General features: G+C 33.8%; 1 protein-coding gene across 3 annotated transcripts; it reads right to left on the reverse strand.

Annotated features, from left to right (window-relative positions):
• Window positions 1-2,619: 2,619 nt before the first annotated feature.
• LOC148275030 (uncharacterized) lies at window positions 2,620-13,143 on the reverse strand. Of its 3 annotated transcripts, none has more exons than XM_088236238.1 (7): window positions 12,908-13,143; window positions 10,759-10,883; window positions 8,469-8,559; window positions 5,829-5,945; window positions 5,154-5,308; window positions 3,906-3,994; window positions 2,620-3,406 (listed from the first exon to the last, which is right to left on the reverse strand). In XM_088236238.1, exons 1-7 carry the CDS (start codon window positions 12,993-12,995, stop codon window positions 3,214-3,216), a joined length of 858 nt encoding a protein of 285 aa, XP_088092364.1. In that variant the 5' UTR covers window positions 12,996-13,143; the 3' UTR covers window positions 2,620-3,213. The 3 variants fall into 3 exon arrangements, with proteins under 3 accessions (XP_088092364.1, XP_088092363.1, XP_088092365.1); XM_088236237.1 differs by having other exon boundaries at window positions 5,829-5,957; XM_088236239.1 differs by lacking the exon at window positions 5,829-5,945.
• Between the last annotated feature and the right edge of the window lie 1,958 nt (window positions 13,144-15,101).

The following is a 15,101-nucleotide window of genomic DNA, read 5'->3' on the forward strand; positions in this document are numbered from 1 at the left end:
ACATTTGACGTTTGGATTTGCATCCGTCTGCCTCCGAGGTACAGATATAATTTATGAACGTTTGACATTATAATCGCAAAATCTTAAAACAACCGACAAGTGTTGTTTTTGATATCAGCTCTTCAATTATGATGCTACAGTGGTCTTGTCATATTTTAGCAGTCAAATGGGCAAATACCACAGAAAATACTGGTAATGATGTCAATATACGACGTGTGTTCAGAAAATAATGGGAATTTTTTAATTTCCCGGGTTTGCTGAGTCCGTTTGTCAAGCAGACAAAGTAAATAATGAATACAGCTGAAAATTTTAGCATACTTCAGGGGCATGTGTACTAACATAATAAATATTTTAAAAAGACAATCGGACTCTCCAAACCTGCGAAATTTTGAAATTCCCATTATTTTATGAACACACCTCGTACATTAAGTAACGAGTATCAATACATTTTAAAAAGTTTGTTTTGCTCTCATAAATGGCTGATTTAGACATGCCAGTGTACTATGGGATTGCGATATAATATAAAACAGTGATGAGCCTGTAAATAAATAGGTGTTCGGATTGAATCGATACATCTCAATATCCATTTAGGACCAAGTCTCCTAGATTCTCAGCCCTTTCAGATATTGCTTATATTTGTCTAGGGCGTTTCGCCGTGTACCGATACTATTTGTGAATGTTTTGGACAGCATCGCAGTATCCATCCATTGAGCTTAAATGCCGACTGGAAGTGCTATTTAAATTAAGTTTTTATGTTTGTGAAGAATAAAAGTGATTTTATTATTATATTTTTATTGATTTTCATTTCCTTTATCTGCAAAAAATTCCATGAGTCTACAACTGAGTGCACGATGATAAATAAAATATTAAAAAATGTTGCTCAATAATTTCGTGTTATTTCAACAACAAACCATCACGCCGTTTCTCCATAAGGGTAGGCAGAGAGGATAGAATGCCACATCACTATCTTTGCATACAGATCTCGCTTCCTCTACATTCATACATCTCGTACGTTCCTCTACACATGTCCATCTTCAAGTATTTGTTGGATTTGGCCATGCCATGTCTTTCTCGGTCTTCCTCTATTTCTGCATCCATCAACATTCGCTTTGTAAATATTCTTAGCCGTTTTTTCGCAGTCCATTCGCTCTACATGTCTAAACCAGCGCAGAGTTCCTTTCTTGATTTTGTCGATAATGCTTGTCTCAGCCTTACATAATGTACGGATCTTAATATTTGTGCATCTATCGTGTTATTTCAGCGTCACTAAAATGAGGATTTTTATAAATCTTCGCTTCCATTTATACACGCGACTTCGCCGTTCATCAGCCTGTCCGCCCAATTGTACTACAAAATCTATAAACATAAAAAAATTCATCAATAAACTCCTCAGAACTTGACATGCCAAAATTCAACATCCCATACTTTGAACTATGTTATACAATTTGTACAAATTAGCTACGGCCGTCAATAAATAAATAAAAATATACTAATATTTTTAACTGAATCGGCATTCACTTCGTAACACTTCATTATAAATTATTATGAAAATAAAACTTTGTTATTAGTTTTATATCACCCGTCGATGGGAGGAGTGCTCTCCTAAAATTGTAGTAGTGTTCTTGTAAAAGAATAAAAATTGTGTAATACTAATAACAAAGTTTTATTTTCATAATAATTTAAAAATACTCGTATACTAATTTGTAGATGATGACATGTGTATTTAAAAATGTGTTCATTTTATAATTACTTTTAATTATTTTTTAAATCATCAAACTCATTTTTTTCGTATAAAGAAATACATATTTGAGTTCTTATTATTTACCCAAATATTTAAATTTTTAGACCACTTTTTAAAAGTTGTAAATAATTTGGGCTGGAAAAATGGGAAATGGGGATTTGATCCCCACAACAACCCAGTTCCGCGTCATCGTTTATTTTTTTATTCATACAAAAAAATATAATAATAATGTATCCCAAACTCTATGAGGCCAAGGGCCCTGTGTTGAGTTGGTATGCAACATAATGGAAAGTGGAAGCACGTACACAATTAAATAATTGCAAAAGTAAAATATTGTCACATAAACATACATATATTTCAAAAGGCATCTGGACATCACACTTAATCGTTGAAATCCATTTTTGTCTCATATATTCACTCTTATATAAGAAAGCAATTTTTAATTCAAGGGGTGAGTATCACACAAAAAAGTAAAAAATCCAATTTATTATTATTACAGCATAATTAATACAATACAAAAAATATTTATACAAGTCACGTGCACAATTTTTCAGTCTTAACTCACCGATTTACAATCAAATTCAGAATTTTAGAAACTGAAACTAAACTGGCGATATGAAATTTAAAAGGCTTAGAATGAGGAAGTTCAGTTGGATTGTTTTATTTGTTAATAGACTCAATAAAAAGATGTATATAATTTTATGTATTGCCTGTGACGTCATGAGTTGCCATCGGTGAGTTGTGCTATTCAAAAGTAGAGCTCCGAAGCTGTCAAAATACACTAAACTTTGAAAAAAATGGCTATCCGGAAATCTATAATGACACATAACATCACTATAATTGGTTGGTGATTGTTCGATAGAACCTGTAACGTCTTTTATTAAAACCATTTTTAGATTTGTCTCAAAAAATTCCGATACATTTTTCAGAGGAAATCTCAATGAGGAACTTCAGCCCTACGGGAAATTGAATACAAAAAATGTTTTCCTGCGCGCGGTAAAAATTAGAGCATTAAATTGTATGGCAAAGTTTCTTGAAAATAGACTAATTTTTTTAAATTAATAATGATGATATGAGAGCTGTGAAGGATATCCGGTTGGTTTGCTTACCATCAACAAACCAATCAGGAGAACTGACAGAGAAGAACCTCTGACGTCACACGCAGAGTTATTTCAGAAATACAAAATATAATATGCACGATTTTTATTTAGAAACTTCGCTGGTCTGTATTTAAACCGTATCTTTTTTATGTTATTATATCATTGTCGACTGTTTGTTTCTGTAAAATAAATAATAAATATAAAAATAAAACTAAAAAAAATGTAGTAGTTTAATAGTCTATTAACAAATAAATTTTATTTAAAAAACACAGAATTTCCTCATCGTCATAAGGAAAATAGTTCAAATATGACACTGTTTGAGAATGGCCGCGTTCAAATAATTGTTAGTGCGTGTGATGCCTCTCAAGCAGTTCACTTCGGCTGCATCTGGCAGACGATGTCCAGGTTCCGGCGCAGCGTCGCCAGCTGCTGGTACGTGTCGTGGTCGAGGTACTGCGCGGCGGGGGTGACTTGCGACCGCCGCAGCTTCAGCGGCACGAGCGACAGCACCGTGCCATCAGTCAGAGGAATATTGCAGTTGGCCATCTCGTCGACGCCAGAAGAGCTGGAAGGAGACATTCAATGTATAATTAATAGAATAGGATACAACATTGATTTAAAAGCCCTCCTCACTCAGTCTTACACTTTGAGTGTTAGACCGAGGGCAGTTCCCACTACGCAAAAGAAAAATATTATTTTGTACAATAATGGGGAGTGGTTTCTCATTACATAAAAAGAAAAAAATAATATTTTGTATAATAATGGAGTGACGTTTTCCAATTAGTAAAAGAAAAACATTATTTTGTACAATGATCGGGATTGACATTTTCCATCACGTAAAAGAATTTAAAAAAATAAAAAATAATGGAGATTGACATTTTACAATGCCATTTTTAAAAATATCTTTGAACAAATACATATACTTAAAATAACAAATAAACTCACAAAAAAGGCTTATATGAAAAAAAAAAATTTTTTTTTTTTACTACTTCAAATATGTTGTAGAAGTAATTTATCGAGACTTTATGATTTTACAATAGTAAAAATATTTTTAAAAAACTAACCTTCCTAGAATTGGGCTGCCCGACAAAGACATGACCATTTCCCCTGGCCTCGGTCTTCGTAGCACTGTCATGGGTGTGTTGGGATTAACCTACAAATACCGTACAAGTGGAAAAATATTATACAGTGAAAAGGGGTCAAAACCTACAGAAAGGGCGAGGACGTCTGTGGCAGCTGTGTCGCGGTGGCTTGGCTTAGGTATACAGGAAAAACACAATTCATAGCTTTCGAAGGAACCTATTGAAAAAAACTAATAACGCATAAAAACAATGATAAAAATAAATACATTCATACAAATGTGTATTCATCTCTCTCAGAATCAATTATACGATACGCTATAACTTCCTGGGGTTATCAAGTGAAACCAATATTAATTTTATTTAAACATTGCAAAATTCAATAATCAAATTGCTACTGCATACAGGTGTATACCGCCAGAGACACAATATTTCAATATTATTAATGTATAAATCTATAAATAATCAGTTAGGGCTCTACTTTGGAACAACTTAATTTACATGATTACAACACCAGGTTTACTAGTATGGAAGGGCTAGCTGTTCCTAGATATTGCAATAAATATGGCAAAAGGACACTGCAATACATATACCTAAAATATTTAACATGTTACCACACAATATTAAAAATACTGAGTTAAATACAGAAGTGAGGCATATGCTCAAATAATGGCTAGTGAAAAAAAGTTTTTTACTTTATTTATGTAATAGAATATGGTATAATATGTAATGTTTTTTTAAAATAAAATTATGATTAACATAGGTTAAGCATAAAACATCGAAGCAATATATACGATACTGCTGACGAGTTGTATGATTTACAATTCAGCGGGACTTAGTGTAAATATTTTTGAATTAAAAAAAAAGCATGTGTAACGTTCATACAATCACTAACACCCTGGTTGCATCATTTAGTGATAAAAATTAGTGGCCATAGAGCCCTGCATGGGGCCAGATTAGCCCTACATTGGACTACAGAAGCCCCAAATCGGACTACTGTAACCCCACATCGGGCCAAAGCAGCCTACATCGGGCCTCAGTAACTCCACATCGGGCTGCAATAGCACTATTTCAGGCCACAGATGCTCTACATTGGACTACAGTATCCCTACATCAGGCCACAGTATCCCTACATCAAGCCACTGTAGCCCCTAATAGACACAGCAGTTCATGTTAGTCCACACTAGCTCTACATCAGGCCACAGTAGCCCGGCAGGGTGCCCAGTCGTGTACCTTGGGTGTGATGGGCGGGAAGTTCCTCATGCGGTTGCTGCAGGGGGTCTGGTAGGGGCGCTGCAGGGCCGAGGTGCTGGAGCTGCGGTGGCCCCTGCGCCCCCCCGCCCTGTAGGCCGTGGACGGCGGGGGCATAGCGCCACTGTTGTGATATGCTGAAGACAAACGGAACGGAAATGATGTTTATGATCATCAATTAAGATAATAAGTATTTAGCAGAACCCTATTACAGAGATGGAGAATATTTTTGTGGTGAGGGTAATCGTTGTTCCTCGGAGATAGCCTGCCTGTCTATCTCAGTGATAGTGACATATTTATACTACTTATACTTAAAACATAAAAAATCTCCATCTTAGAACAGGCTGAGCCATGTTAGATGGAGAGTATCCTGACCAGAGGACGCTCCGTATTCATTTTCTAATCCACCAGTTTTATATAGATTCCCTGCTATTAAATATGCATACTTTTTTATGCAATTAATCAATAAAATAAATAAATGTCTCGGAACAATGTTTTGTCCTAAAAATTGCTATTTACACCTGGACAATGATCGAGTCCTGGGAAAAAACAATATTATATTGTCCACGTGTACACGGCTTTTAAAACATAGTATGGCTATAAACATTTTAACATATTAAAACAACTGTTAAATAATATGTATTAGTATGAACTCACGTGTTTTGAGATTGGATCGCGAGAGGCTCCGCGACATGCGGCGCGAGGGCCTCTTCTTGGGCCCCACTTGGGCGCAGCCCCGGCCCCCGCTGCTGCTGCCGGCCACGCGGCTGCCCTCTGTAACGTAGCCTGTGCAGTGCAATAGCGCGCCACGCACCCACCCACACCGAGTTAGAAGGAAGACAAGAGTTAGTTGACCCGGGAGTAAAGATAAGCGAAAGGAGACATTTAGCAAGCCAATTTGTAACATTTTTATTGCATTAAAAGTTTTAGCGTTAAATAAAAACCCTCGGTTTAAATAAAAGTTATTTAATTTTTAAGGCTACAGGGAAATAATTTCAGCTTTTTTTTACAATTTTTAAGTAATAAGAGTATGAAATACTGTTGAGTCAAAATATATTTTTTTATTAGTAATTAGTGGCATAAAAAATATTTTTATTTGAAAGTACTTCATGTTGAAATCTTAGAAATTAAAAAAGCGATTCATAATAAGAAAAAAAAAATGAATAACCAAATAAACAATATTTCCTTCAGTCCACTACTGTCTAGTTTCATAAGTATTCATCTCAAATTACCACCCTTTAAGGGAAAAAAAAGACATGATTTATTAGCTCCACGTGTAGTATTTAGTAAACATGGATAAAATAAAATAGGAAATAATTCATTAGTTATGTAAACCTTGACGAAGAAGCTTGTTTGATTTGAAATCGGTCAGTGAAAAAAAAATAAAAAATAAAAAATTAGTGGGTTAAAACAAAGTTGTTTTATTTATTTAATTATAATTTTGAATTTCCACAAATCGGTAATTGCATTGGCCACGCTCCTAATATGTCACGATTCATGTTCATTCTGAACTTTGTTTGAAACCGTGAAAATGTTTATAGAACATCATCATGAATCCTGATGTCACAATTATCAATGCCAAACATGTCGCAGTTTTATAGATACATAAATTTTTATAATTTCTTTTTTAAAGTATTGAATCGGGTTGTGGTCCCGTGGCTAATGTCTCGGACTCACAGCTCAAAGGTCCGTGGTTCGAATCCCACTCTATCCCAACTCGACTCCAATTTTATAATAGTTAGTTATTTACAACTTGTTGGAAAACGCCTTCAAAATTAAATATTAAATTATCAATAAATCATAAGAACGCAAATACCTATTTTTTTCTAAAAAAATTTATTTTTAAAATTTATGTATGAAAACATTTCTCCACAATATCCATATTGATTTAAAAAATACAATTAATTATTCTAAATCAATTTCATATATTTTTATCAGTACAAGTAGTATGTGATATTTCCCTATTGATTTGCCGCAATTAATTTTATTGTTCTAGTATTAGCTTTCTGAGCACTGAAAATCAATACAATGCCATGCAGAAGCCTCGCTCTTATTCCCTTTTGCATAAGATGGCGGTTTTGCTCTGAAGTTAGCCGCATAAATGCAAAATGCCAAAAAGGCTGTTGTATGATTTGCGTCACTTATAATCAAAAAAGTTTATCAAATTTTTACATTTATATATACAATAGATGATGCATTTTTGGTTTATACTTGTTATTTGTAAGAAAAAAAATATTTAGTGTTTTATGTATTTTAAGCTTTGATAAAGGAACAGTCATGCACAATAGTTTTTCTGGGTTATTATGCCGTGTGATGTTTTCGGTCGTTTCGGCCGAACACCATATAGAAAAAGGCAAGATCCGATAATCTTAGAGAGACAAAAGACCCACCAAACTTTTACTTAAACTTAAACCAAAAATGTCCAGATCTTGTCTCGAGTTAACAGTACGACATACACGGGTCATTGGAGAATTAAGACCATAGTTTGATCTATGCTGGTTGCTGAACAGAACTTCATTGTTTCTTAACCTACGAGTCGGAATATGGAATTTTACCTGTCCCAGTAATGATGGCAAATCGATTATACCATTTAGTACGCCGAACATATATATAGAGTCAATATAAGTTCTACGTTTTTGTAGACTAGAAATATTTAACATTGACTGTATCAGCATAAGAAAATTACCTCTCTCTAGTGCAAGCATCCACGTTACTTTTCGAAGCAAGCGATGTTGGACTGATTCAATGTGATGCAAGGGATATTAAGGTATCAGCTCAGGTTTTGAGTGGATTCAGGCCATTCGACCTGAGGAACAGGGAGCTCTCAGAGGCATACGAGGTGAAGAACAGCCCCACCTTGCAGGGCTTGCCGCAGGACAGATGTTACCAGGGAGTTGCTGTCGTAATTTCTCATGGTGTGTAAAATTCTCCATGGTTTTCCCTCTCTTAATGAATACAATTAGTACCATGTTTAACTTTCAGGGTTTGCCATTAAAAGTAAGCATTTTCCAACAAATACAAATTCTCGGCGTCCATTGTGATATGGTATAGGACACCCGAGGCATGAGCAAATCGCGAACGGCGCCCGCGTGCGTACACCCGCCGCAAAACCCTCGTCACTGTGACTAATACTCGTTTTTAGATACGTGAATTTTTCTCAAAATAAGCCTCGCAACACCCAGATGTTTCATTGAAACGCTTTAAAAATAAGAGTTATTTCTATCACCCACCGGAAGCATTAGGATACCGCACCGCATGCCAGAAGTTAATGCAGAGTAAAAATTAATTGTGTCTTACCGTCGTCCTTTTGGCTGGATGAGAATGTCTTGGAGTCGGTACTTTGTGATAACGGCGCCAGGAGACTATTTAAGGAGTTGCCTTCACTTCTCTGAAACATTTCATAATAATATTTGGCTGATTTATGTAGCGCCATTTTTGTGAAAAATCACCTGAAGGGCGCTTTACAATTTATTTATTTATACATTTATATTGTTTGTATTCTTTTTTTATACATAATAATGTTCCCTCACTGGGGTGTTCCGTGCCGAGGGAAAAATTTTACAAAATGTGAAACGTGCCTAAGATTAGCTATTTAACAAAATAATAACAATAAAAAAAAATGTAATTAAACTAGTTAACCTAATTATAATTAACATAATAAACAATAAAAAACAAAAATATTCATAAAAAACATAACCAATTTATACAGATAATTAATAAAATTCATAAACAGAGCCAACATTTTACATATTTGGCTTGATCCACTCATCGATCCGTGCGCAACCCACCTCCACTATCCATTTCTTAAAGGCAATTTTATATTTTGAGAACTTACTAATTGTGCTTATGGATAATAGAAGTAGATTGTACACTTTAACCGAGTAGTAGGTCAATCCTTTTTGACCGAAGGTTGTATTTATTTTTTTGCAGCATCAGGGTGGAGTATCTAGTAACTCTTGTATTTGTAACGGAAGGTAGAGAATAATGTTTACGTGCGTATAGTAACAAAGTTTTTACATGAAGTTGTTTTATAGATTTGACAATAAGATTTTCAAATATACCGAGGGAGCTAGTTCTGATTGGGACTCTTAAGATAATTTTATACTTGTATTTTAAGATAATTTTATACTCGTATTTTTAAATAATTTTATAATTGTATACATAAACTAAAATTCTAACTAAGCCAATTGAAGGTATGATATTTTAAAGACGAAAGATTTTAGTTAGGATCTGAACTGGCTGGGACTGTCGACGATTCCTAAGTTCGAAGGCAATCGATTCCAGGCAGAGGGGCCGGCAATGGCAAAAGCACGATCTCCAAATCTAGTGTTTGGGGAGCGCCGGATTTAGACAAGTTTTCCTCTTCCTGAATCAAATGCTGACCTAAGAGTAGATTTTCTTGACATGTATATATTATAATGTCCCCGAGATACTGCAGAATAATACTAATTTTCACTCCACAGGCTTGGGATAAATGAAGTACAATGTTTTGAGTATGTCCAAATGTTTGCAGACTGGCTGGATTTCCTCCCTAGGGTGTTATTCAGATCTAAATTTGTTGCAGCAGAGGGAAAACATTTTTGAGAAGGGAATATGGAAGTCAAGGCATTTACAGGGCTTATGACCTGTCATTGACTAGTTTAAGTGGCCACTTTACACTCTGTAACATTCACCATTCTGCCTATGTTTAAACATTTCCCCAACTCTTCCATCTGTTGACTTTTGTGAAGTAAAAGAGCTAAAACCATTATCATGTGGAAGTTATGAAAATGATTGAATGATATGATTTAATGCCGGTTATGAAAAATTCACATTTTTAGAATTTTTTTAGTAAAAACATCTCCCTAATAAATAATCAAATATCCTTTCAATATAGCCCAGTTTTCAATTTAAAATTAACACATTGTGTAACTTTCAACCTCTTAGCCCCTCCTTTTCACAAACCTTCACCCCCGCCCATTCACCAACATACCACTAAATATCATTAGCCTAATTTTTTTAATGCATGTTCGGACACAGTGGTGATTGCATCTGTTAAGTAAATGACAGCATTTATCGATACTATTCCTGGCCGATTTCCTTTCTTTCCCATCCTTCTCTTGACCCGTCCTTAAAGTACCTACCTAACATCAAGATAGAAGAAATTTAAAATTAGAAGATTCAGATTTAGAACAAAAACAAAACAACATTTTTCACTTGACATAAAATTGCAAAAAGAGTGGTTGGATTCGTCGCGCGTCGTTGGAAACATTGTTACATTTTATAGTGCATTTTGTTATTGAGTGCCCGAAATTGAAGAACATTCACATCATATTAAAAGTAGGTATCCATTCCATGTTCCTATCCTTTCTTCAAATATTTCCCTATCACAAAACTGAATGAAATTCGTTTTTCATTTACCGTCCGCCTTTTCGTTAACAGCATCCCCCTATAACTATGCAAGTAATTTATCTATTTTTTCGTAAATACTGTGTATACTACGGTGTAGTGAGTGTCCCGATGAAGAAACGGGTGTGTCTCTAAAACCGGGAGGCGTAAAAAGTCGACAAGTGGTTATAGACTAATATTTACCAACATCAGTACTTACATATTGTTTGACAGTTTTTTTGAGATCTGCTTCACTAAGACTGGCCAGAATTACCGCCTGTTTTTCCTCCAACCTCGAGATGGCGATTTCGGCTAATTGTTTTACCCTTTTTAGAGATTGATTTACTAAAAACATAAAAAAACGTATAAGGAATAATAATTAACATAAATCACAAAAGTGGTGGAAGACATTTTTACAGATTTTTTTTTTTTTGTGCGTAAGGCACTGCGTAAGTACACCAACCGCAGCGTATCTTGGTTATTTTTATTTATTTTTTATTATCATAATAAATTACATACACAAAATTATAATTTAAACAATGTTGCTTGGACTATCTAACTAGGGTTATTTACCCCGTTCTAAGACAGTAAAAAAAATACATAAAAACAAAAATATCAATATAAATTAATATACAGAAACAGTTATAAAGATAGTGGACAAAGTAAAAAACATAGTAAAAAATGAAGCAAAAACATAGTAAAAACAAAGTAATATGTAGTGTAAACATAGTAAAAAAATGTAGTGAAAACTTAAACAAAAAAATGTATATGTATAAAGTAAACAAAATATTTTTTTTAAATAAAAAAAACTTAGTAAAAACTAATCAAGAAGTCATGAGGATATTAAAAAATTAAATCAGTAAAAAACTAAAAATATATATTAACAATTCAAATTAAAACATGATTATTTTTGTAACACGAAGGTATGTTTTTTTTGCAAGTCGGTGTGACCTGGATGCAGTCTGCACAGCACGGGGCGACACAGAGGCGAATATAGGAGACTTTTGTCCAGGGATGGACGGAAATAGGCTAAGGAAAAAGAAGATAAACTCCCTGGGTTTGATATCCAGTACTTGTCTGCATGCATTCAGACACACTAAAAAAATGTGCATTATCATAATTGAAGCAACCTTACACACATAACTGTATTCTTTGTCTGCCTGGACATGCCAAACAAAAAATATTTTTTATTTTATTATTGAGTATGTTTTACAAGCAGATACAAGTTTTTACACAAAAAATATTTATATTTGGGCAAAAAGTGCGAAAGAAAAAACTAAATGAAATACCACACGAAAAGAGACTTGTAAATATAAAGCGAAATCTGTAATACCAAACAGTACCAAATACAGAGACAATGTTTTGAAAATGTCCAAATGTTTGTAGACAGGGTAGATTTTCTCCCTAGGGAGATATTCATATATAAATTAGTTGCAACACAGAGGGAAAATATTTATGAGAAGGGAATATGGAAGTCTAGGCATTTACAGGGCTTAACCCATTGCAACACGAAGCTGGCAAATCACCGACCAAAGTCAATTTGTCACTGACACACAAAGCCGGCGATTCGCCGGTTTGTCTTTGAAGTGATTTTTTTAAATATTAAAACTGAATGACAATAACTTTATTCATAAATAAGTATATTTTGGTTACTGATTTCATAATAAAATGTAATAATTACAATTTATTTCACATTATTTATTACAAAATATTAATTTAGTCCTAAGTGTTATTGAAATAAAAAAAATTAACATATTACAACAGAGATGAAGAACATTTTAGAGAAGGTAATATAGAAGTCTAGCCATCTACAGGGCTTATGACCTGTCATTGGCTGGTTTAAGTGGCCACTTTACACACTGTGTAACATTCACCATTCTGCCCATATTTGAATCTCTGTTGTAATATGTTAATGTTAACAGCTCCCCGGAGAGTTGAATCCAGTCCTTGTCGTTTGCTTCACAAAAGTCAACAGATGGAAGAGTTGAGGAAATGTGGATATTATACAATACAAAAAATATTGAGTTAAAACAGAAATGTATTTTAGGTTTAAATTATGAACGAAACGTTCTTCAAAACACATTTTCACTGAAACATTACGTTAATGTCGTGTTAACAACATAAAAATAAGCGAATAAGTTAGTGTAACCGTAAAGCATTTCATGAAGTTTAAACATTAAATCTTTGACTTTAGAACTTTTCATAAAATCGAACAATCCGATTTGATAAACGATCAAACCATTTCATCAATTTGGATCAAAGAGCCATTTCTGAATTACATTTCAATGAATAAAGTCTCCGAAATCATATTGTGTAATTATATTCATTTTTAACAAACATCGATTTATGACAAATGACAAGCCTTGTACCTTGTATTTTGTATTCCTCGAGCACACTCTTTTCGTCTACGCCGTAAAAAATTGGTCCATTTTTATTCGTAGCTTTGGTACGAGGCATTGTGATAACTGCGTAAGGCGTAATATATTTATGTTATAATATTATAAATCGAGAAATAAATAAAGAAATTTAACTTCCAAATTCAAACGATATTTCGAATTCAACAGAAAATTACAAAACTAGTTAACCATAGAAGACACGCTAAACTTGTTGTCGAATCTATGGTGAATTATGAAATAATGTTGCCATTACATTAAATAGAGGATGGAAATGAAAAATGAGAGTGCTAATTACTTCTTTTTAGTTTTTTTTGGCTTTTTCACCTCCCAACTGGGTGTTCTAGCCAGTATCGAGTTTTAGATTATACTTCGTCAAATATTTACACATTTGTAAGTACTAAATACAACTTAGTGTGTTAGTATTTATTATTACATACATTATACATACAGTAGCGAGCACTGAAATCTTTCCACCCATTAGAAAGGACTAGTGCCGGTATAAATTAGTTCTAAGAACTAATTACCCCCCCCTCCCTTTTTTTTCTACCTGAATAGGGTCTTACTCAAATTATGAGGCCAGCTTTATTGTGACTTTCAACATGTTGACATCAAGTATTAATATTTTTGTGAATTATGGCAAAATTTAAGCAATTCAGCAATTTACAGAAAAATACAATTTTAACTTTGGCGACGCAAAAAGTGAGTTCCAGAGCTACAGCAGTTCAGATTGGATGCAGTCACACTGCAGTATTAGATTGTATAAATTTTTTTAAAGGTTATGCAAGTCTAGAGCGAAAAAAAGGTACTGGGTAAAAAAAAAAAAACATGCTGAGGATCGACTCTGAAGAGAATCCGTTTGCAGAATCGATTCAAAAGTGCCGTGAATATAAGGACAGAGTTCATAAAGGCTAGTGGTTCTGAAGTGGGTGTTCTGAGCTGAGCTTTTTGTCTCACATGAAATAATAAATTAAATTAGGGGCTACATGAATAAATTACACAAAGTTTAAAAAATATATTTATTTCAAATAACATAATAATACAATACAAAAATATTTATACAATATTGACATTTTATGTACAGTTTTAACACACCATTAACCAGTAAGGTATTTACATATTCTGCCGATCTTTTATGGGTTTCGCAAAAAATATACATAAAACTTACAACTAAAAAAATGAGAGATTACATCATACAAACCCATTGGGAAAAAATGTTAAATTGGGTAAAGCAGGTGCGAAGGTTTACAGTCAGTATTATCAATATAAGGGAAACAGTTTACCCTGAAGATGGCTCCTGCAATGGTAGCCGAAACGTCGGAACAAATCCAACTCACAAGGAATCGCCCAAAAAAGAAGAATATTGGGTAAAGCAAGCTCCCAAGCGAGGGAGTTTTTTCACACCCATGTGAGAGCCTGTTATAAATTAAAAATCAGCATTAGTGAGTTACCCACTAAAAACACGTGTTTTATCCTCCTCCACGAATGCTAGAAATAGACGAGTCGAGCATTCAAATCATAATAATATGATTTAAATGCGTGTTTTTAGTGCGTAACTCAAAAATACTGATTTCGAAGTTACCTAGTTGTAGTAGTTACCATACGAAATTATTGTTGTGGAGTTATACTTAATAAATACATTTTAAAGACCTGGCATGTTTTTCGGAGGCAAAGTGAAGTTGGTAGGGAGTTTTAAGAAACGAGTTTTTGTTGAGAAAGTCGAACATTTCTAGAAGTTGCTTGAGAAACTGATCAGAGACATAGATTTTAATGAAATTAATAAAAGTGCAAATATCTCAGAAACTGTTTTAGATTTTTTACATAGATATACAGAAAATACACCTGGATGCCCAATTTCAAAAAATGCCTAAATCCAATTTTATCGGTTTTGGGTTGGCAACATTGCCGTGTAGAACATTTTGTGAACTATACATTTACCTAATTAATTTTTCAATAAAGAATACCCATATCAAATTTTGTATTTGAAAAATGATTCAAAAAATATTATTTCAATTTCAAAAAATCCCCAAGTCCTAAAAATCTCTTAGCCCAAGAGTTTTTTCCCTGAGAAAAAATCCCTTAGTTCTTTAAATACTTTTGAAAAGTCCTGACCTTAGACTTAGGTCCACTTTTTTTACAAGCAATAATTTTGTAACTAAACTTGTAATGA

The sequence above is a fragment of the Micrasema longulum genome, unplaced genomic scaffold (genome assembly GCF_059751315.1).
Source record: "Micrasema longulum isolate JH-2025_06_02 unplaced genomic scaffold, ASM5975131v1 h1tg001527l, whole genome shotgun sequence".
Classification (NCBI taxonomy): Eukaryota; Metazoa; Arthropoda; class Insecta; order Trichoptera; family Brachycentridae; genus Micrasema; species Micrasema longulum.

Excerpts from the sequence above, each read along its gene's own strand:
- LOC148275030 (XM_088236237.1), bottom strand. The coding sequence starts at position 12,995 with ATGCCTCGTACCAAAGCTACGAATAAAAATGGACCAATTTTTTACGGC. Across the intron at positions 10,884-12,907 it reads CGAGGAATACAAAATACAAG|TAAATCAATCTCTAAAAAGG; the intron begins GTACAAGGCTTG and ends TTATGTTTTTAG. Across the intron at positions 8,560-10,758 it reads AAAAAACTGTCAAACAATAT|AGAAGTGAAGGCAACTCCTT; the intron begins GTAAGTACTGAT and ends GAAATGTTTCAG.